At 37.7% G+C, this 24686-nt stretch overlaps 1 protein-coding gene across 1 annotated transcript in view; it reads left to right on the top strand.

The window, feature by feature from the left end:
• CCDC7 (coiled-coil domain containing 7) overlaps nt 1-24686 on the top strand; it is a 447862-nt gene that overhangs the window by 347139 nt on the left and 76037 nt on the right. Inside the window, exon 30 of the mRNA XM_025396487.1 lies at nt 5675-5782. Coding sequence (XP_025252272.1) covers nt 5675-5782 — 108 coding nt within the window. The remainder of the gene's footprint in view (nt 1-5674; nt 5783-24686) is intronic.

The raw sequence follows: 24686 nt of genomic DNA, 5'->3' as shown, positions 1-24686 counted from the left end.
GTCCTTTGTAGGGACATGGATGCAGCTGGAAACCATCATTCTTAGCAAACTATCACAAGAACAGAAAAGCAAACACCGCATGTTCTCACTCATAGGTGGGAACTGAACAATGAGATCACTTGGACTCAGGAAGGGGAACATCACACACCGGGGCCTATCATGGGGAGGGGGGAGGGGGGAGGGATTGCACTGGGAGTTATACCTGATGTAAATGACGAGTTGATGGGTGCAGCAGACCAACATGGCACAAGTATACATATGTAACAAACCTGCACGTTATGCACATGTACCCTACAACTTAAAGTATAATAATAATAAATAAATTAAAAAAAATAAAAAAATAAAAAAATAAAACCTGAAAAAAAAAAAAGAAATTGTTTCTATTTCTTGGTTAAATTTCTAACTTTGTTCCTGAATTGTTTTCCAAGTTTCATTTAGTTTTCTATCTGTATTTTTTTGTTATTCCTTTAACTTTTAAAATAAGATTATTCTGAATTATTTGTCAATCATTTTATAGATCTTCAGTTTTTCTGAATCCATTACTGAAAGTTTTTTGCTCTTTTTTGGTGGTGTCATATTTTCCTGAGTTTTTACAAGTCTTGCATTTTTATGTTGATGTCTGCACATTGAGCTTTTGCAGGTGTTTTTGACAGTGTTAGGCCTTTACTGCTTAATATTAGAACTTAATCACTGGTCTGCTCTTGCTTCCCAGTCTGGGCAAGACTTATAGTGAGAACTGGAAATTAAATAGTGCACTGGAAATAAATCACTGCCCTGTTGTTTTCCAGTCTGTGGAAGACTTATAGTGAGCCCTGTAACTTCAACACTGCTCCAGAACTATGTTGCTGCCCTGCCATTGTTCTTCAGTTACAAAAACTATTAATAGAAATAGTTTGTATTTTTAAGTGAGCACCAGAACTTAAATGCCAAACATGTAGATGTTTCCAGGTCAGGAGAAGGCTTCACATGAATATGTGGACTTTGTGGGAAATCCAGCCAGGCATTTGGTCCTTCCTGTGTATTGTGTCTTCTTCAGGACTGTGGGCCATCCACTTTACTCAATGTGATATCTTCACTAATTGGAGCACAGAACACCTACAAAAATTCACATGCCAGTCAATGTAATTAGAACCTTCCCTTTTTGACCACAGTTCATCCCAGGTGGTTCAGTCCTCCCAGCAATTTAAATGTTCCATGAGACAAGACTGGAGTGAGCTTCCTGTGAAGATTCTATAACCAGCTGGGAGATTGAACATTCACCTCCAATTTCCTCCTCCCACCCTGGGAACCATGTGTCTAGGGAAATTCTGTGAGTGGTGTTAGGTCTGCTTTAAAGTGATTATTCATCTTACCAGTATCAGGTTTTCTTGATTCTGTGTCTCCTAGAAGTTTCTCCACTTCTCCCTTGAATTTTGGTGAATTCAGGGTAGTATTCTTGTCTTTGAATAATTTCTAGTTGTATTTTTTTTTCTAGGGGAAGTGATGCTGGGAGATCTTCTATTCTGCCATCTTACTTACATCACTCCGTGATTTTCCTGGTTATTTATCTTTTAGATTTCTTTGTGATTGTTGCAGTTTCTGTGCTTGCTTCTCATGCTGGTTGGATTATTATTAATTTTTTTTTTTTTTTTTTTTGAGACGGAGTCTCGCTCTGCCGCCCAGGCTGGAGTGCAGTGGCCGGATCTCAGCTCACTGCAAGCTCCGCCTCCCAGGTTTACGCCATTCTCCTGCCTCAGCCTCCCGAGTAGCTGGGACTACAGGCGCCCACCACCGCGCCCGGCTAGTTTTTTTTGTATTTTTTAGTAGAGACGGGGTTTCACCGTGTTAGCCAGGATGGTCTCGATCTCCTGACCTCGTGATCCACCTGCCTCGGCCTCCCAAAGTGCTGGGATTACAGGCTTGAGCCACCGCGCCCGGCCTAATTTTTGAATGGGACCTTCTAAATAGTAAAGTGATTAGTGGAATGTATATGTGGGGTAGATTGACGGAGGACGAGATTTTGTGGGAAAATTGATAGATTCTGTCCAGGCTTGGTGTCATATTATTAAATCTTTTTTTGTTGTTGTTAAAGAAGCTATTGCAACTCACATATGTGTCTTTTGTCTGTTGCAGTTTGGCACTATCTTCCTCCCTCTATTTTTAGCTGTTTTTACTGTCAGCATCCCTAACTTCTATTAGGAATCTCTGTTTCAAGCAATAGAAATGGTCCATCAGTGTAGTTTCTTCTTCAACTCTCCTTTCTTAGCACCCTAAATATGATTACCACTATAAAGGCATATTAGGCATGCCTTTCAGTGATGACACTTTGGAGGAAAACCTGTGTACTGTTATAGGTTCAAGACAGCATGACTATTATCTCTTAGTATTCTCCAAAGCCTTGTGCCAGATTTCATGACAGTACTTTTAGTATCAGGGGGCTATGGAAATATTCTTACTTTTTTTATTTTGTTTCTGGGGGTTTTATAGGAAAAATGAGGGCAAAGGGGAGCTTTATTCTGTCATCTTCTTAAGGATTTAAAAATAGAAAATAACCAGAGATTTTGTAAGATTACGATATGACTTTCTGACTTTGAGTACTTTGGAGATTACTAAGAACATAGTTTAAATACTTATAGTAACCATCTGTTTTTAGAAAAAAACCATAATGCTCTAGATCTCCAAAGTGATCTGGTGAGGAATAAACATATATACTATGTAATCCAAAATTGCTTTTCCATCATCCTAGATCAGAGAGAGATACATTGGTGGGTAAATGATCATATTTTCCAAGGAAATATACCAGTGATTGGCCCTTAAATTGCACCCATGTATTAGAATTAATCCTTTTCTAAAGACAGATAATTTTCTTGTAGTACTAGCTGAAGATTTGTCCTTCAAACATGAATATAGAAGTCTTAAACTATCTGCAAATATTTTGAAATTTTGAAAATTATTGTAAATATCTAGATTTCTAGCTTCTTTGGGGAATTTAGAACACCTGAGAATATCTGTCATGCATTTGTAGTGGTAAGAATAATGGTGTTTTTTTTTTTTTTAATAAAACAGGTACTCTCCATTTCATCTTGCTCTTTATGCCATCCCTGTCATCACCAGGCTCATTACACTCATATTACATACTCAGTCTCAGTAGATATTTGAGTTTATTAGTTGGAGAACAGATTTCGGAAACTAAAAGAATCAATTCATTCCAGGCTTTTATATTTAATAACTATGTGGCCTTCCACAATATGCATAATATCAATAAGTTCTATTTCCATCATCTGTTAAATGGAGATAAAATACTTATTTTCTTCAATTATTATAATGATTAAATGAGATAATACTTCAAAAGTACTTAGTATAAAAGGTGGCATATAGTAGCTATTTTGTATGAATTTGAAATTATTTAACATATTTGTATCCAATTGAATAATTAGCATGTTAAATTGCAAAGTAAATAAGGTTAGATGATTAGATGACTGGGAGGTAAAATATCTCTAATTAGTACTATGTACTATACTTCTGCCTCGAACAAAATGTTAGGGTTTTTGTTGTTTTTTACTGTATGTACTTTTTTTACTTTTTCAGCTTCTATCTTAGAAGCAGCTGGTACACATGCAGATTTGTTACAAAACTATATTGTGTGATGCTGAAGTCTGGGGTATGACTGAATGCGTCACCCAGATAGCATAATACCCAAGAGATCATTTTACTCCTGCTTCCTCCCCCTTTTAGTATTCCACAGTGTCTATGGTTCCCATCTTTATGTCCATGTGTACCCAATGTTTATCTCCCACATATAAGGGAAGAGATGCAGTATTTGGTTTTCTGTTTCTACATTAGCTCCCTCAGGATAATGGTCTCCAGCTGCATCCATGTTGCAGCCGGAGACATGATTTTGTTCTTTTTAATGGTTATATATTATTCCATGGTATATATGTACCACATTTTCTATATCCAGTTCACCATTGATGAGCACCTACTGTTGATTCTGTGTCTTTGCTATTATGAATGGCACTGTGGTGAACGTATGGATGCATGTGTCCATTTGGTAGAACAATTTATTTTCCTTTGGGTATATAGCCAGGAATGGATTGCTGAGTCAAATGGTATTTCAACTCTTTCTTTGAGAAATTTCCAAACTGCTCTCCAAGTGTTTAGACTAGTTTATATTCCCACCAACAGTGTGTACGTGTCCCCTTTTCTCCACAGACTTGCCATCTGTTTTTATTTTTTATTTTTTAGTAATAGCCATTCTGAGCCAGGTGTGGTGGCTCATACCTGTAATCCCAGCACTTTGGGAGGCCAAGGTGGGTGGATCACTTGAGGTCAGGAGTTCAAAACCAGCCAGGCCAACATGGTGAAATCCTGTCTCTACAAAAAAGAACACACACACACACACACACACACACACACATACACACACACACACACAAATTAGACAGGTATGGTGGCGTGTGCCTGTAATCCCAGCTACTCCAGAGGCTGAGACAGGAGAATCACTTGAACCTGGAGGTGGAGGTTGCAGTGAGCCAAGATCGTGCCACTGCACTCCAGCCTGGGTGACAGAGTGAGACTCCGTCTCAAAATAATAAAAATAGCCATTCTGACTGGTGTGAGATGGTATCTCATTGTGGTTTTAAATGACATTTCTCTGATGATTTGTGGTGTGGAGCATTTTTTCATATGTTTCTTGGCCACTCGTATATCTTCTTTTGAGACGTTTCTGTTTATGTCCTCTGCCTCACTTTATAATGGAGTTATTTGTTTTTTGCTTGTTGGTTTCAGTTCCTTATAGATTCTAGACCTTTGTTAGATGCATAGTTCATGAATATTTTTCTTTTATTCTGTAGGTTGTCTGCTCTGTTGGTAGTTCCTTTTGCTGTGCAAAAGATTTTTAGTTTAACTAGATCCCATTTGTCAATTTCTGTTTTTGTTGCAATTGCTTTTGAAGACATAGCCATACATTCTTTGCCAAGGCTGATATTGAGAAGGGTATTTACTAGGTTTTCTTCTAGGATTGTTATAGTTTGAAGTCTTACATTTAAATCTTTAATCCTTCTTGATCAAATTTTGTATATGGTAAAAAGCAGGGGTCCAATTTCGTTCTTCTGCATATGGCTTGCCAGCTATCCCAGCATCATTTATTGAGTAGGGAGTCCCTACTGCTTATTTTTTCTGGGTTTCTCGAAGATCAGATGATTGTAGGTATGTGGCTTTATTTCTGGGTTCTCTACTCTGTTCTGTTGGTCTATGTGCCTGTTTTCGTACCAGTACGATGCTCTTTTGGTTACCATAGCCCTGTAAAATAGTTTCAAGTCAGGTAGTATGATGCCTTCAGCTTTGTTCTTTTTGCTTAGGATGGCTTTGGCTACTAGGCTTCTTTTTTTGCTTCACATGAATTTTAGAATAGCTTCTCCTAATTCTGTTAAAAATGACATTGGTAGTTTGATAGGACTCCATTGAACCAGTAAATTGCTTTGGACAGTATGGCCATTTAATGACATTGATTCTCTCAATCCATGAGCAGGGACTGTTTTTTCATTTATTTGTGCCATTTCTGATTTCTTTCAGCAGTGTTTTTGCAGTTCTCCTTGTAGAGATCTTTCACCTTCTTGGTTACATGCATTCCTAGGTGTTTCACAAAATGTTAGTTTTTTAAATCAATGACTTTGTCAATCTGTTATTCTTACAGTTACAAATGAAGCAGCCTCAGAACTTCCAAATATAGCAGAAAATCTTCCAGCAGTGTACCCATCAATTAGCGACCTAATAATTCGATTGGATTTAAACAAAGTGGTCGGTAAGTACAGATTTATGTTTGGATACAGTAGAACACAATCTAAGAATTAAAATATTTCAACTGTATAGTTCTGTTAAAAAAAACAGGAAATTCAAAGAAGGAGTAGTCTTTCTCAACTTAATAAGTTCATTCTACTCAATCTATCTACATGTCAATTAAGTGTATATTTAAATTACGTGTTTTTACTCCACTAGACAACATTAATTTTGTAATGTTTCATATATTTCCCTTTACCTACTCATGAAACAAAATACATATAGGCTTTCCACTACTGTGAATTTTCATAACATAAACTAGATGCTATATGAACAGCACCTTGAGGACATAGTTGTCATTTCTTATACCATCGTTTGTATAGCAAGATGGAAAGACAAATGGAACTAGTACCATATAGACAATATGGCTGCCTTGTGATGTGCTTATTATTAAATTGGCAATATCAAATGGTGAAAAAGATCATCAGAATGGGGAAGAAGCTAGAATATGTGCGAAACTAGTGGTAATGTGGTTAAGCGACTATTTTCTAATAAGATATAACCAAAGTGTTCTCTGGTAGCTTTCAAATCACTCCTTAAAGGCAACAGGCAAACATGAGCAAAATGGCAAACTGAAAACATCCAAACTTTCATTCCCTGACAGAAACATTGAAAAAAATTAGAATAATCTATCAGAACCAACTTTGTCAGAGCTCCAGAAAATAATCACAGATTTATAGCATCCAAGAGAATACCTAATTAAGAAAAGTCTATCTTCAAAATGGTAAGAAAGTTTTGTGGAACTGTCAAAAGAGTGCTCCAGCAAAAGCCAATATGAAAATCTCCTGGCAATCATGGCATTAATAGTAGACCTGCCCTATTAATACTTCTAGACTGGGCACGATGGTTCACCCCTGTAATCCAAGCACTCTAGGAGGCCGAGGCAGGTGGATCACGAGGTCAGGAGATCAAGACCATCCTGGCCAAAATGGTGAAACACCATCTCTACTAAAATATAAAAAATTAGCTTGGCGTGGTGACACATGCCTATAGTCCCAGCTACTCGGGAGACTGAGGCAGAGGAATCACTTGAACCTAGGAGGAGGAGGTTTCAGTGAGCCGAGATCACGCCACTGCATTCCAGCCTGGTGACAGAACAAGACACTGTCAAAAAAACAAACAGACAAAAAACCTTCTAAAGGGAATTCTTCAGGTTAAAATGAAAGAATGCTATACAGTAACTTCAACCACATGAGGAAATAAAGATCTCTGACAAAGATAAGTCCATTGGCAAATATAAAAGCCATCATTATTATAATTTTGGCTTGTAACTCTATTTGTATCTATAATACTCAAAAGACAAATACATAAAAATGATTACAAATTTATGTTATGGACACACAGTGTATAAAGACATGATTTGTGATGTTAATAACAAGGATAAGTTAGAGGGTGCTGCATAAGAGTATACTTTTTGGATGGATTGAAGTTGAGTTGGTATCAATTCAAATTAAATTATTATAACTTTAAGACGTTATATATTATTTGCTTGGTAATCACAAAGAAAATATCTATGATGCATGCATGAAGAAAAGAGAAAGGAATCAAAACATGTCCCTACAAAAAGTCAACTAAACACAAAAAAGATGGAATTAGAGGAAATGAAGGGCAAAAAGTATAACATACAAAAAATAGGTATCAAAATGGCAGAAATGTCTTTCCTTATCAGTAATTATTTTAAATCTAAATTGACAAAACTCTTCATTCAAAAGGCAGAAATTTACAGAATGGATTTTTTTTTTAATGATCAACTCTATGCTGCTAACAAAAGATGCACCTTAGATGAACAAAAATGACAAAACTTTAGCTAGATTGACTATGGAAAAATAATACTCAAATTGCTAAAAATCAAAACAGAAAGTGGGAACATTACAACCAATTTTAAAAGAATAAAAAGCATTGTAAGACAACACTGTGAACAACTGTACACGAAAAACTGGATAACCTACAGGAAATGAACAAATTGATAGAAATATACAATCTACCAGAACTGACTTATGAAGAAATCTCTAAATAGACCCCTAATTAAGATGAATACTGAATCCTAATTAAAATTTTCCAACAAAGAAAAATCCAGGACCAGATGACATTATGGGTGAATATTACCAAATATTTGAAGAAGAATTAAAATTAATCCTCAAGTTCTTTCAGAAAACTGAAGAGGAGGGAATACTTCCTAACTCATTCTATGAGGACAGCATTATCCTGATACTAAAGTCAGAAATGCTATAAGAAAGCAAATGACAGACCAATATCCCTTATGAATAATGATGCAAAATCCTCAACAAAATATTAGCAAATAAAATTTAGCAGCATATAAAAATTATACAATGTGAATTTATGAGCTTTACTTCTCAAATGCAAGGATAATTCAATAGACAAAAGTCAATTAGTGTGATATACCATGTTAGCAGAATTAACAACAAAAACCCCACTGGATCCTCTTAGTTGATGCAGAGAAAGCATTTGACCAAATTCAATAGACTTTCATGTAAAAACAGTAAACAAGCTAGGCATAGAGCCTTTCCACATCATGATGAAAAGCCAAATACAAAAAATCCACGGCTAACATAATATTCAACGGTGAAAGATTGAAAATGTTTTCCTTAAGATCAGGAGCAATACAAGGACACCTGTTTAGATAACTTCTAGTCAAAATAGTATTCAAAATCTATCTGGACCAGTTAGAATAGAAGATAGGTAGATGATAGATAGATAACATCCAAACTGGAAAGGAAGAAATAAAATTTTCTGCCAAGAGGTGACATTATCTTATATGAAGAAAACCCTAATGATTCCACGAAACAGCTGTTAGATCTAATAAACAAATTTAGCAAAGTTGCAGGATACAAAATGAACACACAAAAATTGGTTACATATCTATGCACTGGTAGTGAGCTATCTAAAAAGAATTAAGAAAAAAGTTCCATTTATAATGGCATCAAAAGAACAAAATATTTCGGAATAAATTTAACCAAGAAGGCAAAAGGCAAAAGACTTGTATACTGAAAACTACCATATAATGCTGAAAACAATTAAGAAGATATAAATAAATGGAAAGATATCTCATGTTCATGGATTAGAAGACAACTTTTTTTTTTTTTTTTTTTTTTTTTTTTTTTTTTGAGATTGAGTCTTGCTCTGTCGCCCAGGCTGTGCAGTGGTGCAATCTCGGCTCACTGCAACCTCCGCCTCCCAGGTTCAAGCGATTCTCCTGACTTAGTCTCCCTGGTAGCTGGGATTATGGGCACATGCCACCACGCTCAGCTAATTTTTGTATGTTTAGTAGAAACGGGGTTTCACTATGTTGTCCAGACTGGTCTCAAACTCCTGACCTCAAGTGATTCACCTGCCTCGGCCTCCCAAAGTGCTGGGATTACAGGTATGAGCCACCATGCCCGCCCAGAAGACAATATTTTTGAGATGAAAGTAATACCTAAAGTGATCTACACCTTCAATGCAATCTGCAGTTCTTATCAAATTCCCATAACACTTATGAGGTTATTGTTGCAAAATAGAAAACCCTATCTTAAAAATCATAGGAATACAAGGGACCACACATATCCAAAACAATTATGAAAAAGGATAATAAATTTGGAAGTCTCACACTTCCTGATTTCAAAACTTACTATAAAGCTACGGCAATCAAAAGAGTGATATACTGGCATAAAGCAGACATGCAGACCAATGGTAGAGAATTGAGAGACTGGAATTAAATCCTTGCTATATGGTGAAATAACTTTCAGCAAAGTTGCCAATACTATTTCCTGGGAAAAAGGCAGTCTTTTCCAAAAACGGTGCTTCCACAAAAAGACAGTCTTTTCCACAAACCAGATATTCACGTCAAAAGAATGAAGTTGAATCTTTACCTTACATTATATACGGAAATTAAAATGGACCAAATACCTACATATAAGACCTAAAACCATAAAATCTCTGAGGGAAAAACAGGGAAAAGGCTTCATGACGTTGAAGTTAGCAATTATTTTTGGGGTATGACTCCCAAAGCACAGACAACAAAAGAAAAAAATAGATAAGTTGGACTTCATCAAAATTAAAAACTTTTGTCATCAAAAGACAGTATCAGAGAGTGAAAGCACAACCCAGAGAGTGGGACAAAATATTTGCAAATCACAGATCTGATAAGGGCTTAATGTCTAGAATACACAAGGAAGTTTTATTAATTAACAAAAAACTCAACTTCATTTAAAAATGGGCAAGTGATTTGAATAGACATTTTTCCAGAGGAGATACACAAATTGCTAATTTGCCCTAAAAAAGATACTTAGTATCATTAGCCGTTAGAGAAATGCAAATGAAAATCACAATAAGATATCACTTCATAGCCATTAGGATGACTCTCATTATAAAAACAGAAAATAAGGAGCATTGGCAAGGATGTAGATAAATAGGAACTTTTGTAAATTGTTCATGGGAATGTAAAACAGTGTCACTGCTGTGGAAAACAGTTTGGTTGTTTATCAAAAAGTTCAACATGGAGTTCTCATATGATCTATTTACTTCAAGGTGTAGACCCAAAAGAATTGAAAACAGGTACTTGTGCATCAGTGTTTGTAACAGCATTATTCACATTAGCCAAAAGTTGTAAATAACGCAATGTCCATCAGCAAATGAATGCAGAAACAAAATATGGTATATACATACACTGAAATATTATCTCACTCTAAAAATGAATCATGTTCTGAAACATGCTACGAAGTGAATGAATCTTGAAATATTATGATAATAAGGAAATAAGGCAAATACAAAAGATAAATATCGTATCTTATTGTACCACTTATATGAGGTTCCTAGAATAAGTAGACAGAAAGTAGATCAAAGGTTCCCAAGGCCTGGCAATAGAGGCTAATAGGGAGCTAGTGCTTAATGAGTAGAGTTTTAGTTTAGAAAGGTGAAGACTTTCTGAAGATAGATGGTGGTGATGGTTGCACAACAAAGTGATTGTGGTTAATACAATTAATCATACATTTAAAATGGTTAAAATAATAAATTTTATATTATATGTATTTTACACAATAAAAATGAAGGTATTCTGATAAAAATACAAAAATTACAAAAGAAATTTTATTTTATTTTTTTTTAAGTTCCAGGGTACCTGTGCAGGATGTGCAGGTTTGTTACATAGGTAAATGTGTGTTATGGTGATTTGCTGAACCTATCAACCCATCACCCAGGTATTAAGCCTGGCATGCATTAGCTCTTTTTCCAATGCTCTCCCCCACACCCTACGGCCCTCTGACAGGCCCCAGTGTGTGCTGTTCCCCTCCCTGTGTCCATGTGTTCTCATTGTTAAGCTCTCACTTATAAGTGGGAATATGTGGTGTTTGGTTTTCTGTTCCTGTGTTAGTTTGGTGAGGATAGTGGCTTCCAGTTTCATCCATGTCCCTAAAAAGGGCATGATCTCGTTTCTTTTGATGAGCCAAAGTTCTTTATTTTGAGACGAAGTCTCGCTCTGTCACCAGGCTGGAGTGCAGTGGCACAATCTTAGCTCACTGCAACCTCCGCCTCCCAGGTTCAAGTGATCCTCCTGCCTCACCCTCCCAAGTAGCTGGAAGTACAGGCATGGGCTGGGTGCTGTGACTCATGCCTGTAATCCCAGCACTTTGGGAGACAAAGGAGGGTGAATCAACCGAGGTCAGGAGTTCGTGACCATCCTGGCCCACATGGCAAAACCCTATCTCTACCAAAAGTACAAAATTTAGCTGGGCTTTGTGGCAAGTGCCTGTGGTCCCAGTTGCTCAGGAGGCTGAGGCAAGAGGCTTGCTTGAACCTGGGAGGCAGAGGTTGCAGTGAGCCGGGATTGCGCCACTGCACTCCAGCCTGGGAGATAGAGCAAGACTCTCAAAAAAAAAAAAAAAAAAAAGAAAGAAAGAAAGAAAAAAGAAAAGAAATTTTCAAAATGTATGAAGAACTGTGCAGAATTTATGGATCTACAAAAATTGAACGCCTCTACACTATTTCCATCTCTATCAAATATTGCTGAAAAAACTAGTTTATGAAGGATGTAGATCCTTCTGTGATAGACGTATTAAACAGATACTTATAGAACACTTCACTCAATAAATGGAGTACGCATGCAAAAATTGACTACATATTAGGCCACACATTAAGTTTCAATGAATACTAAAAAATGATTTCCACAAATCACATTTTCTATGATGCAATAAAACAGAACTAAATAGTAAACAAGATAAAAATTCTTCTGCAAAATTTAAAATCCTATTTATGAGCTGAAGAAAAGATAATGGACACTAGGATATATTTGAGACTAAATTAAAATTAAAACACTACACATAAGCACTTACAAGAGGTCCTTAAATAGGTTTTTATAAGGAAATTTAAAGGTTGCATATGATAGAAAATAAAGAAAACTAAAAAGTTAGGATTATAAGTTCATAGCAAGGAGGTAGAAAAAGAAGATGATAAAATCTGAAAACTAAAAGTAGAAAAAAGTTTAAAATAAGAGAATTATTTTTTAAAAAGTGGAGGACATAGAAATAATATCAGTGGAATAAAAAGCTGATAGTTTACAAAGACTTATGCATGGAAGTATAAAATATTTAGCAAATAAAGTAGAAGGCATTAATTGGGAGGATTTAGGAAAAGTGGCATTTGTAGTAGCATAGTTCTAAATTTTCTTCATCTCTCTTTATGAGTCATAATTTGGTCTCTTACCATAACCCCTTATTTCCCAAAGTTTTTGTTCATTCTTTTTTATTCTTGTCTTTTTATTTTTGTATGAGTTGTTTCAGGGAGCTAGTCTTCAAGCTCTGAGATTCCTTCTTCAGCTTGGTATAGAGTGCTGTTAATACTTGTGATTAACAAGATATTAAACTTTCAACTCAGCCTTATTTCTGGGCTCAATGCAAGCCTAGCTAAGTGCTGAAGGGAGACTCTTAGGATAAACTAACCTGCAAATACTGTGAAAGGTGTTTGGTGTGTGGGGGGAGTTCTTTTAATTTAAAAAGAAATGCTGACATTGAAAGAAATCGCTATAAAAACAGTAACTGAACATGAGCTCTAAGTAACAGACTTCAGTGGTAACACACAGAATAAAGTTTTTGTAAAAATGATTTGCTAACCTAAACAAATGTCTGACTATAGCTTTCAGCAATCAAAAAGAGCAATACCTGGCGAAGGGAGAAAAGATAATCTCTAGCATCACCCCTTTTAATATCCAGATGAACAACTTTCAATAGAAAAAAAATTACAGGGCATAATAAAAAGAAGTAAGTATGGACAAATCAAAGGAGCAAAATAAATTGAGAGAAACCATTCCTGAGGAAGCTCATACAATGTACTTACTAGACAGACTTTAAAACCACTATATTGGGCCAGGTATGGTGGCTCACACATGTGATCCTAGTACTTTGGGAGGCCAAGGCAGGTGGATCACTTGAGGCCAGGAGTTCAAGACCAGCCTGGCCAACATGGTGAAACTTCATCTCTACTAAAAATACAAAAATTAGCCGGGCATGGTAATGCACACCTGTAATGCCAGCTATTAGGGAGGCTGAAGCAGGAGAATTGCTTGAACCCAGGGGGCAGAGATTACAGTGAGCCAAGGTCATGCCACTGCACTTCAGCCTGGGCAACAGAGTGAGACTCCACCCCCAAAAAATAAAATAAAATAAAATAAAATAAAATAAAATACTCACTATATTAAATATCGTCAAAGAGCTAAAGGAAAACATAGACAAAGAACAAAAGGAAATCAGAAAAACTTTGTAAAAACAGTGGAATAAAGATGATAAAAAATAAACAATATCCTTAGTTCAAAAATATAATAGTTGAAATGAATAATTCATAGATTCAACAGCAGATCTGAGCAGACAAAAAGAATCAGTGAATCTGAACATAGGACAATTGTAATTTTTAAGTCTGAGGAGCAGGAATAAAAACGAAGGAAAGAGAAGGGACCTATGGGACAACACCAAGTGGATCAGCAACACATTATGTGGGTTTCAGAAGGAGAAAAGAGAAAAGAGCAGAAGGAATATGTGAAGAAATTATGGGTAAAAAATATCCCAAATGTGATGAAAGACATGCATCTACACATTTAAAACTAACCAGACGCCAAGTAGAATAAACTCAGAGATCAACACCAAGACACATTGTAATTCTGTCAAAATGCAAAGACAGCCCTATGGAATGACATCAGCAAGATGATGGAATAAGATTTCCCAGTGCTTTTGCCGCTATAGAAACATCAGTTTGAACAACTATCTATGTATGAAAATACCTTTACAACAGCTTAAGAAACCAGATGAGAGATTACAGCACTTGAGTGAAACACAGATGTAAGAAATATGCATTGAAGAAGGGAGGGAGGACAGTTTTACATAATCTGCATCACTCCCTCCTTAACTTCAGGCAGCACAGTGTGGAGAGAGATACCCTTAATGTGAGGAAAGAAAGGTTAAATGAGCACTGGACTTTTCCATGGACCCCAATATTCAGTCCACTGGAGTAAAATCCAATGCCAGGCAGGCCCCTACAGCCACAAACTCTAGGCCAGTATCTGCAGACCCAGCCTCAAGGCCCACCCCAATGCCCGGCCAGCTCCTGTGGCTCTAGGCTTCTTCAAGCCAGCTCTGCCAATGCAGTCTCCAGTTTTGTCCCATCACCAGACCAGCCCTAGCAGTCCCAGCTCCAGGCTGGCCCCAGAGGCCCCAGGCTTCAGGGTCACTCTTATTCCAGGACAGCACCACAGACTCAAGCTTCAGGCCTGCCCCTGAAAGCCTCCTCTCCAGGATGGCCCTATAGATGAAGCCTTCAGGCCCATTCTGGCACCAGTTCAGCTGCCACAGATTCAGCCTCTAGTCTTGCTCTACCACCAGGCAAGCTCCAGTGGTCCCAGCCTTCAGGCTCACCTCAGCATTAGGCTGGACTTTGCAGCCCTAGAGTCCAGGCCACCACCTGCAAACCAACACTGCCTCAACACTGAGCTTGCCCCATAGACTCAGTCTTCTGGGCTGTCCCAGCACCAAGCTGGCCCCAGAGCTTCACACCCCAGACTGATCTCAGAGCCGGGTCAGCCCCAGTAGCTCCAGGCCCTAAGCTGGCCCCTGAAGACTCAGGCTTCAGATGGCTGAGCCTTCAGAGGCTCTAAGCCTGCCCAATTGTCAGGTCAGCCCCAGTAGCCCCAGGTTTCAGACTGCCACCAGCACTATACCAGCCTCTGTGGACCTATTCTCCAGACAGTAGCAATCAACTAAGCTTTATTCCTGAGTTCAGACCCAAGGCCATCAAATCCAGCCTCAGATTCCAGGCCTATTTATGTGTATCCAACCTCTAGGCCTGCCTCAGTAGCAGACCAGTCTATAGATACTGGTACAGGCCTGCCCAGTGTCAGGTAATTTTCTGTGGTCCCAGGCTTGCTTCTGCAAACTCAGATTCAAGGTCCAAGTTTGCTTCAGATTTAGCTACTGTCAGGCTGGCTTTCACAACTCTAGGTTTTAGGCCAGCACCCATGGACCCAGCCTCTAGCTCTACCCCACTGCCAGGTCAGCACTGAAAAACCCCAGCACCAATCTATCTCCATGGATCAAAGTTCCAGGCTCATCCAGGCACCTAGCTGTCCCTACAGACTCAGGCTAAAGGCCCACCCCTGTACCAAGTCATTCTTCATGGACCCAGACATCAGACCAGTTCCTACAAATACAAGATTCAGACCTGCCCCTGTGGGCCCAGTCAATAGTTCCACTCCAGTGGACTCTAGCTACAGACCTGATTTTGTGGATACAGCTTCCAGAACCAAAGTGGACCCCAGTGCAAAGTCAACCAATGTGGACCCAGGCTCTAGGCCCAACCTGGCAGACTCAGGCACCAGACCCACCTGCCTTCTCATCCAGGCACCAGGCCAGCCTGCTGAGAACTCCAGCAGCAAGACTACTCAGGAACCAAGTCAGATGACCAGCCCATAGTCTCTGGTTGAGCTGAATGGTGAAGGGCTTTTTCTGCCAAGGCTAGTTTGTAAAGACTGAAATAAGTGCCTGCTTCTTTAAATGTGAAAATACCAATGCATGGGCACACAAATTATGAACAATCAGGAAACATAACATCACCAAAGGAACAAAATAAAGCACTAGTAATTGACCCTACATAAATGGAGGTTTATAAACTGTCTGACAGAAAGTTCAAAATAATCTTAAGGAAATTCGGTGAACTACGAGAGAAAACAGATAGACAACTAAGAAAAAATCAAGAAAATAAGTAAAATGAATTCAATAAAGAGATAGAAATCATACAAAAGAACCAGACAGAAATTCTAGAACTAAAACACTCAACGATTGAACTGAAAAATTCCATATTGCATTTCAATAGCAGACTAGATCAGGCAAAAGGAATAATCAGTAAGTTTGAACACAGATTATTTGAAATTACCCCCCCCAAAAAAAAAAAGAAAATAAAAAAGTAAAAAAGAACCCTACAAGAATTATGGGACACTGCTATAGTTTGAATACGTCCACCCAAAAGCATGCATTGGAAACTTAATTCCCAATGCAGCAGTGTTCAGAGGTGGAGCCTTAATGTATGGTGATTAGGCTGTGAAGGCAGAGTGAATAGATTAATGCTATTATCACAGAGGAATAGGTTTGTTATCTTAGGAGTGGTTTATTATAAAAGGGGAAGTTTGATTCCATCTATCTTTCTTTTGCCCCCTTTGTGCTTCCAAAATACACTAGTGAGACAAGAATAGAATAGGCATTGCCATCCCAAAATGACAAAATAGGCAAGATAATAGGAGATAACTGGCTCCAAGTAAGTCCAAAATACAACAAGGAGAGCAACATTAAATCTTAAAGCTAGAGAATAAATTTTTTTGACTTCATGTTCCACCCTCTGAGCACACTTGGGTGGGGATTGGGCCCTCAAAGTCTCAGGCAGTCCCACCTCTATGCCTTTGCTGGCCTCGGCCCAGACAACAACACTCATGGGTTGGAGTCTTGTGCCTGCAGCTTTCCCAGACTGGCATTACACCTTAGTGGTCCAGAGTTTTGAAATCTCCTGGCCAGCCCCACTCTCAAGGCTCCAGTATGCCTAGTGGTAACTCTGACTCCACTGTCCACTCGGCATTGTTCTAATGGGGGCTGTCTGTGGTGGCTCAACCCTGTGACATGTTTCTGTCTGGGACCCCAGACTGTTCATGACAGTCTCTGAAATCTAGGTGGAGGAAGACACGCCCCCACACTCTTGCATTCTGCATGCCTGCAGAATTAACACCACATAAACACCACCAAGGCTGACTGCTTGTGTCCTCTGGAGTGCTAGCCCAGGCTGCACCTGGGACCATTGGCACCACAGCTAGAGCAGCCATTCCTGGGTCCTGGCTGCTGCACTAAGCCTTGCAGAACATGGGCTCTATTGTGTTCCACCCTTCCAGGATCCAGAGTCACTACTCTGGGGTACCTCCTCTCCCAGTGCTCAAGTTGCCAGTATGGTCTGTTGTCTCTAGAAGCCAAATTGCAGCTGTGCCTTTCTCCCTAGGGCCTGAGCCTTTGGAATGCATTTTTTCTCCAGAGCTGTGTCAGTGCTTCATTCTGATTCACAGGGTCAGAGTGACAGCCATATTCCTGTCCCTGAGTCAAGCTACTGAAGAGTGCCTCAAAGTCAGAGTCCTCAGTTTTGTGGGAGATTTGCATCCACCTGTTCCTCAGAGAGTAAACCTGATCCCACATACTGGATACTTCAGTAGTTTTGCAAGACACTAAGCACAGGACCCCAATCTTATAGCCACTTCAATCAACTGTGCCCTGGAACGTAATGCTACTGAGGCTGCCTGCAGGTCATATCAGACCCAACACCAAGAGAGATTTCTCAGCTAAGTGTCATTACTATGGGGAAAAATGAGAGCAGGAGGTACTCCTGAAGCCCTTTTCACTGAGAACCCTAACAGCTACACAGCTACTATCACTGTCACAAATTTCTGCAACCTAGGCCACTGAGACACCCACAGTCATCACTGACATGGATCCCAGGTAAGGAAGCTGCACAGAGATGACCCCACTGTGCCTACCTGGAACCAGAGCCAACACACCCTACCAAAAACACTACCCTTGGGTCCGTCTGCAGGTGAGTCTTTTCTAAAATAAAAAGCCACTCTATCAGTTTGGAAAGGTGACTGCTCTAACAGTGTGCAGACTTCAACACAGGTAGTTAAGAATCATAAAAAAGCAAGAAAAGACACCACCACCAAAGGAACGCAGTGACTGACACCAAAGAAACAGAAATTTCCTGAAAAGGAATTCAAAATAATGATTTTAAGGTAACTCACTAAGATATAAGAAAATACAAATAGACAATTCACTGAAATCAAGAAAATAATTCATCATATGAATGATAAAGTCAATAAAGACATAAATAAAATAATAAAGGTATTATTTTAAAAAGGAAATAAACAAATCTTGGAACTGAACTCAGTGAATGAGGTAAAAACTGCAACTGAGAGCTTCGACAGCAGACTAGACGAAGCAGAAGAAAAAAATCTGTGACCTTTCAGATAGGTGTTTTGAAACAACTCTATCAGAGAAGAAAAAAAGAATGAAAAAGAATGAAGAACACGAAAGGACTTATGAGATATCATTAGATTAGCAAACATTGACATTGCAGGTATTAAAGAAGGAAACAAAGTGGAGAAAGGGATGGAAAGCTTATTTAGTGAATTAATTGATAAAAATTATTTCAAGTCTTAAGGGAGACATGGATGTCTAGATCCATGAAGCTGAAAGTTCTCAAACAGATTCAGTCCAGAAAAGTCATTTTCAAGGCAGATTATAATCAAACTGTCAAAGTCAAAAGACTTTTTAAAACAGCAGGAGAAATGCATCAAGTGACATCGAGGAAATTTCCATCAGATTTCTTTGTAGAAATCTTGTAGGCCAGCAGAGAATCGAATGATATGTTCAAAGTGCTAAAAGAAACAAAAAAAGTTAGTCAAGAATACTATACCCATCAAAGCTGTTCGGAGAAATAAAGGAAAAATAATCTTTTTACAAACAAAACTTGAGGGAATGTACTACCACTTTATTTACCTTACAAGAAATGCTCAAGGGATTTCTTCAAGTGGAAATAAAAGAACAATAAATAATATCATGAATACATATGGAAGTATAAACTCATCATGGATAGAGATAAACAAAAAAATCCAGAATACTGTAGTGGTGGTATGTAGGTCATACGTATCTCTAGAATAGAGGTTAAAAGTCAAAATTGTCAGAAGTAACTAAAGCTACAATAAGTTACATAATTCAAAAAGATGTAAATTGTGACATCAAAATCATAAATGGGGGAAGATACAAATCTATAGTTTAGATATGTGACAAAAATAAAGTTGTTATCAGCTTAAATTACTTGCTTAAAACCTGGATGTTGGCTGGGCATGGTGGCTGATGCCTATAATCCTAGCACTTTGGGAAGCTGAGGTGGGCAGATCACCTGAGGTCAGAAGTTCAAGACCACCCTGGCCAACATGGTGAAACCCCATCTCTACTAAAAATACAAAAATTCGCTGACTGCGGTGGCATACGCTTGTAATCACAGCTGCTCGAGAGGCTGAGGCAGGAGAATCACTTGAACCCAGGAGGCAGAGGTTGCAGTGAGCCGCGATCATGTCATTGTACTCCAGCCTGGGCAATGGAGCAAGACTCTGTCTCACCTAGATGTTTTATGTAAGCCTCAGGGTAATTATAGCAGATTTACAAGCAATAAAGAAAAAAGAATCAAAGCTTAGAACTACAAAAAATATTAAATCATAAAGGTAGGCAACAAAAGAGAAGGAAAAGGGCAAAAGATCTACAAAACAACCAGGAAAAACAAGTAACAAAACAATAATAGTAAGTTCTTACCTGTAAATAACCTTGAATGTAAATGCAATAAATTCTTCAATCAAGGACATGGATTGGCTGAGTAAGTTTTTAAAAATACACCTTCTTATTATTAGGGTATATTAATCTTGAATATTTTCACTTAGGTGAAATTGGGTAACTGTTAGTCATGCGATTCAGGGAAGACTTTAGAATACAAAGGATTTACTGACGTGATTCTTTACTACTTTTATGTGTGGTAGTAGATTACATATGTCCATGGGAAGATTACATAATCAAGGCTGAACAACTTAAAGGTTATTCCCTTCAAGAATGAAATTTTGAGCCATTTTAACTAGGAAAGAGCCTTAGGTAGCCAAGCAGTTGGCTGTGGGAAAGTGAGGACATGGAATTATTGGTGGAAGGAAGTGAAAAATATAAATTGAAGTCTTGTAATGAATTATAAATCCATTACTATAGTACCTGTACATATTTTAATGTATATATTACTCATGCTTTTTTTCTCCGTTTCTCTGTCTTAGTCTTGTGTGTTTTGATATTAGCTTTACAATTTACTTATAAATCAAAAAACATCTGAATGAGATCAGAAGGACAGAATAACCTTTATTAGTACCACTTTTGCTAATACATTTGGTATGTTGTATTCCCATTTTCATTTGTTTCAAGAAATTTTAAATTTCCTTAATTTCTTTATTCATGTGTTTGTTATTCAAGAAAATGTTTTTTAATTTCCATGTCTTAATACAATTTCCAAGGTTTGTTATACTATTGATTTTATGCTTTTATTACATTGTGCTTCAAAAAATACTTGATAGAATTTCTTTATTTTTGAATTTATTGAGACTGTTTTGTGGCATAACTATGATCTGTTCTGGAGAATATTCCATGTGCTGACAAAAACAGTGAGTATTCTACAGCAGTTGTGTGAAATAGTTTCTAAATGTCAGTTAGGCCTATTTGGTCTAGTATGTAGTTTAACTTCAAAGTTTCTTTTTTTCCTACTTTTATATTAGGTTCAGGTATATGTGGAGGTTTATTACATGGGTAAATTGTATATTGCTAAGGCTTGGTGTATGAAAGATGTCATCACCAAGGTACTAAGCATAGTATTCTATAGGTAGCCTTCCCACCCATGTCCCTCTCCTACCTTCCTCCACATCAGGCAGTCCCCTGTATCTATTGTTCCTATCTTTGCGTCCACATTGCAGTATTTGGTTTTCTGTCCCTGCATTGTCTTAGGATAGTGGCCTCTAGTTGCATCTATGTTGTTGCAAAGGATAAGATTTTATTCTTTTTTATAGTTGCATCATTTCCATGGTGTATTGTATCATATTTTCTTTATTCAGTCCACCGTTGATGACAATCATGGTTGATTCCATGTCTTTGCTATTGTGAATAGTGCAGTAATGAACTTTTGAGTGCATGTGTCTTTTTGGTAGAATGATTTATTTTCCTTTGTGTATATAACCAACAGTGGCATTGTTAGAACAAATGATAGTTCTATTTTGAGTTCTCTGTGAAATTTCCACACTGCTTTCCACAGTGGCTGAACTAAGTTACATTCCCACCAGCATTATTATATAAGTGTTTCCTTTTTTTTTTTTCCAACATTGCCAGCATCTGTTGGTTTTTTGACTTTTTAAAAGTAGCTGTTCTGACTAGTGTGATATGTTATCTCATGGTTTTGATTTGTATTTCTCTAATATTAGTGATAATGAGCAATTTTTCATATATATTTTCATATTTGTTGGTGCATGTATGTCTTCTTTTGATACATGTCCTTTGCCCATATTTTAATGGGGTTGTTTGCTTTTGCTTGCCGATTTATGTTCCTTATAGATTATGGATATTAGACTTTTGTCAAATGCATAGTGAGGGTGAACAGATCAGACTTTCCCCAGTCCCATGGAAAGACAGCCCTGTTCTCTCTAGGTGTGGCAACGTACTCAGGCTGGAGACATCCCTTCCTTAGGAGCTGTTCAGGGTCTGGAAAGCATCCTAGTGCTTGGCAACTCCATGTAGGGTTCCCAGATTTCTCCCCATTTAGTCTTGGCATATATTTCAGTTGAATCTAATTGGTTTTCTCTGACCTTCCTATACCTGAATATTTATATCTTTCTCAGGGTTTGGAAAGTTTTCTGTTATTCTTAAAAAATAAACTTTGTACTCCTTTTTCTTGCTCAATTTCCTCTTGAACACTAATAATTCTTAGAGTTGGTCTTTTGAGGTTTTTAAATATTTTGTAGGTAATCTTTGTTCCATGTCATTCTTTGTTCTTCCCCCCTTCACTTTGAATTTTCAAATAGCTTGTCTTCAAGCTCACTGGTTCTTCCTCTGCTTGATCCATTCTGCTGTTGAGAGCCTCTAAAAATTTTTCAGTTCAGCAAATGTATTTCTCAGCTCCAAGATTTGTTTGATTTCTAAAATTATTTCAATCTCTGTTAAATTTATGTGATAGATTTCTGAATTGCTTTTATTTGTAATCTTGTAGACTACTGAGTTTCCTTAAAACTTCTATTTTGAATTTTTGGTTAGAGAACTCTCATCATCTCATTAGCGTCAGTCATTATTTTTTTGCTTTTCCAATTGAAGAAGTCATGGTTCCTTGTTTGCTGTTATTTACTGGGGATGTATTCCTCTCTCTTTGCATTTAAGGATTAATTATTTATTTGTCTTCTTTGTCTGGTTCGTTTTGGGTTTTATTAGATACATTTGCTTAGAGATTCTTTGCAATTTCCGTACTAAATTTTTTTCACTGCCTTAGTTTTGGCACTAGGTGGAGCCTTAAACCCAGGTTTCTCTTGGCCCTAGTAAAGCATTGCCCTTCTCAAAGTGGGGGTTCCCAAAGGTGTGGGAAGAGTAGCTGGAAGTTTGTGCCCAGAGGACCTGTGGAATATACCTCCTACACGATAGTGCTTCTTATATGTTATTAAATTTTCTCTTGCTGCTTTTGGATCCTGTCTTTGTTTTGGGCTTTTGAGAGCCACTCTTAGTAGCCATTGATTTGACATCCCCTTTGGCCAAGTAACAGAGCAGTTTCCAGGGCTAAGGATAATAGGCTCACTTCTCCCTCTGTCTCCTCTGTTCTCATGGATATTTCTCACTTCAGGCTCTCTTATTTTTCCCAGGGATTGAGGCAGGGACAAGTCACTGTCAGCTTTTAGTTTTTGTTGCTTCTCTGTGGTCCTAAGAATTGTCTCATTCTCATAATGGGTTCCTGGATATTGCTGGTCATAATATTGATGCTGTATATTTCTTTATGGCTTTCTGTGGGGGGAAGTGAGTGAAGCCAGATTGCTTCTATGCCAACATTTTAAAACCAGAAGCTTTCAATACTCAATTATTTTTTAGTAATCTCCCACCAACTGTCTTAAGTCTGTGGGCTCTCATTTGCTCAGAGTATTCTGCTACAAATCTCGTATCTGCCTGCATTTCTGGCTGCAACTATGTGCAAAGGATAATGGCATATCTTCTATCTCCCAAATATAGTATGGGTATCCTTTTTTGGTAAATTCTACCTTAGAAAGATACAGATAAATGGATTTAGCAATGTAGTTTCCTAAAGAGAATAGGAAATCTTAGAAACTTCACTGAAGCAATGATATTTATTTGCCATGCCCAAAATGCTTCTTTCAGTTTCTCAAATGTTTTATATTTCACCCCATCAGAGGGCCTTTGCACTTGTTTTTCACACTTTCTGAGATATCTGTTTCCCAGAATTCAATATTTGGAATTCCCGAAGAAGAATAAATAAAATGTACAATATATTATAAGGCATAATTGAATAATTAATTTTTAAAATAATGGATGACCCAAATCTGTAAGTTGAAAAGACATACCAGGACAAATTGGGAATTAATAACATATAAAAATAACCTGGTGAAATTTATTGGCCTTTTAAAATTATTTTAAATATACAGAATTCTAGGGACATCAGACTTTACCCTCTCCTCCAAAAATTCCAAACAAAATTTAAAAGACAATCCACTTAAGATGGGGAAGAAACAAGGTGACCTCAGAATTGTTCTAAGAAGTCAGTATACAAAAAGATACTTGCACATGCATGTTTATAAGCAGCATAATTCACAATTGCAAAAATGTGGAACCAACCTAAATGTCCATCAATCAACGAGTGGATAAACTGTGATATGTGTATATATATGTGTGTGTGTGTATATATGTGTGTGTATATATATGTGTATATATATACATATATATGTATATAACATACATATATAATATGTATATATGATGGAATACTACTCAGCCACAAAAAGGAATGAATTAATGGCATTCGCAGTGACATGGATGACATTGGAGACTATTATTCTAAGTGAAGTAACTCAGGAATGGAAAACCAAATATTGTATGTTCTCACTCATAGGTGGGAGCTAAGCTATGAGGATGCAAAGGCATAAGAATGACACACTGGACTTTGGGGACTCAAGGGTAAAGGATGGGGAGGGGGTAAGGGATAAAAGGCTATAAATTGAGTGCAGTGTATACTGCTTATATGATGGGTACACCAAAATCTCACAAATCAACACTAAAGAACTTATATAACCACCGCCACCTGTTCCCCAATAATCTATGAAAATAAAAACATAATTTAAAAAGTAAATAAATAATAAAAGGGAAAAAATTTGCTGATGGGTCACTAGAGTTGATGGTGAGTGGTGCCACTTCCACTTCCATCCCTTGATTACTGGACCCATGAATCCTGACTATGGGAGAAAGAGAACCACAAATTGGGCACTGATTCAGAGCACACACAGTCTTCTGGAGAACCTTGCCCCAGTCCTGCAAAGTATTGTCACCTAATTGGCATTGTAATTGTGACTTCAAAAGGCCATTCCACCATTCTATCAATCCAGCTGCTTCAGGATGATAGGGAACATGGTAAGACCAGTGAATTCTATGAGCATGAGCCCACTGCTGCACTTCTTTAGCTATAAAGTGAATACCTTGGTCAGAGGCAATGCTACGTGGAATACTATGATGCTGGATAAGGCATTCCACGAG

Source organism: Theropithecus gelada, chromosome 9, assembly GCF_003255815.1.
Source record: "Theropithecus gelada isolate Dixy chromosome 9, Tgel_1.0, whole genome shotgun sequence".
NCBI lineage: Eukaryota > Metazoa > Chordata > Mammalia > Primates > Cercopithecidae > Theropithecus > Theropithecus gelada.
The sequence above is the reverse complement of the archived record's forward strand: the minus strand, read 5'-3'. Positions and strand labels throughout refer to the sequence as shown.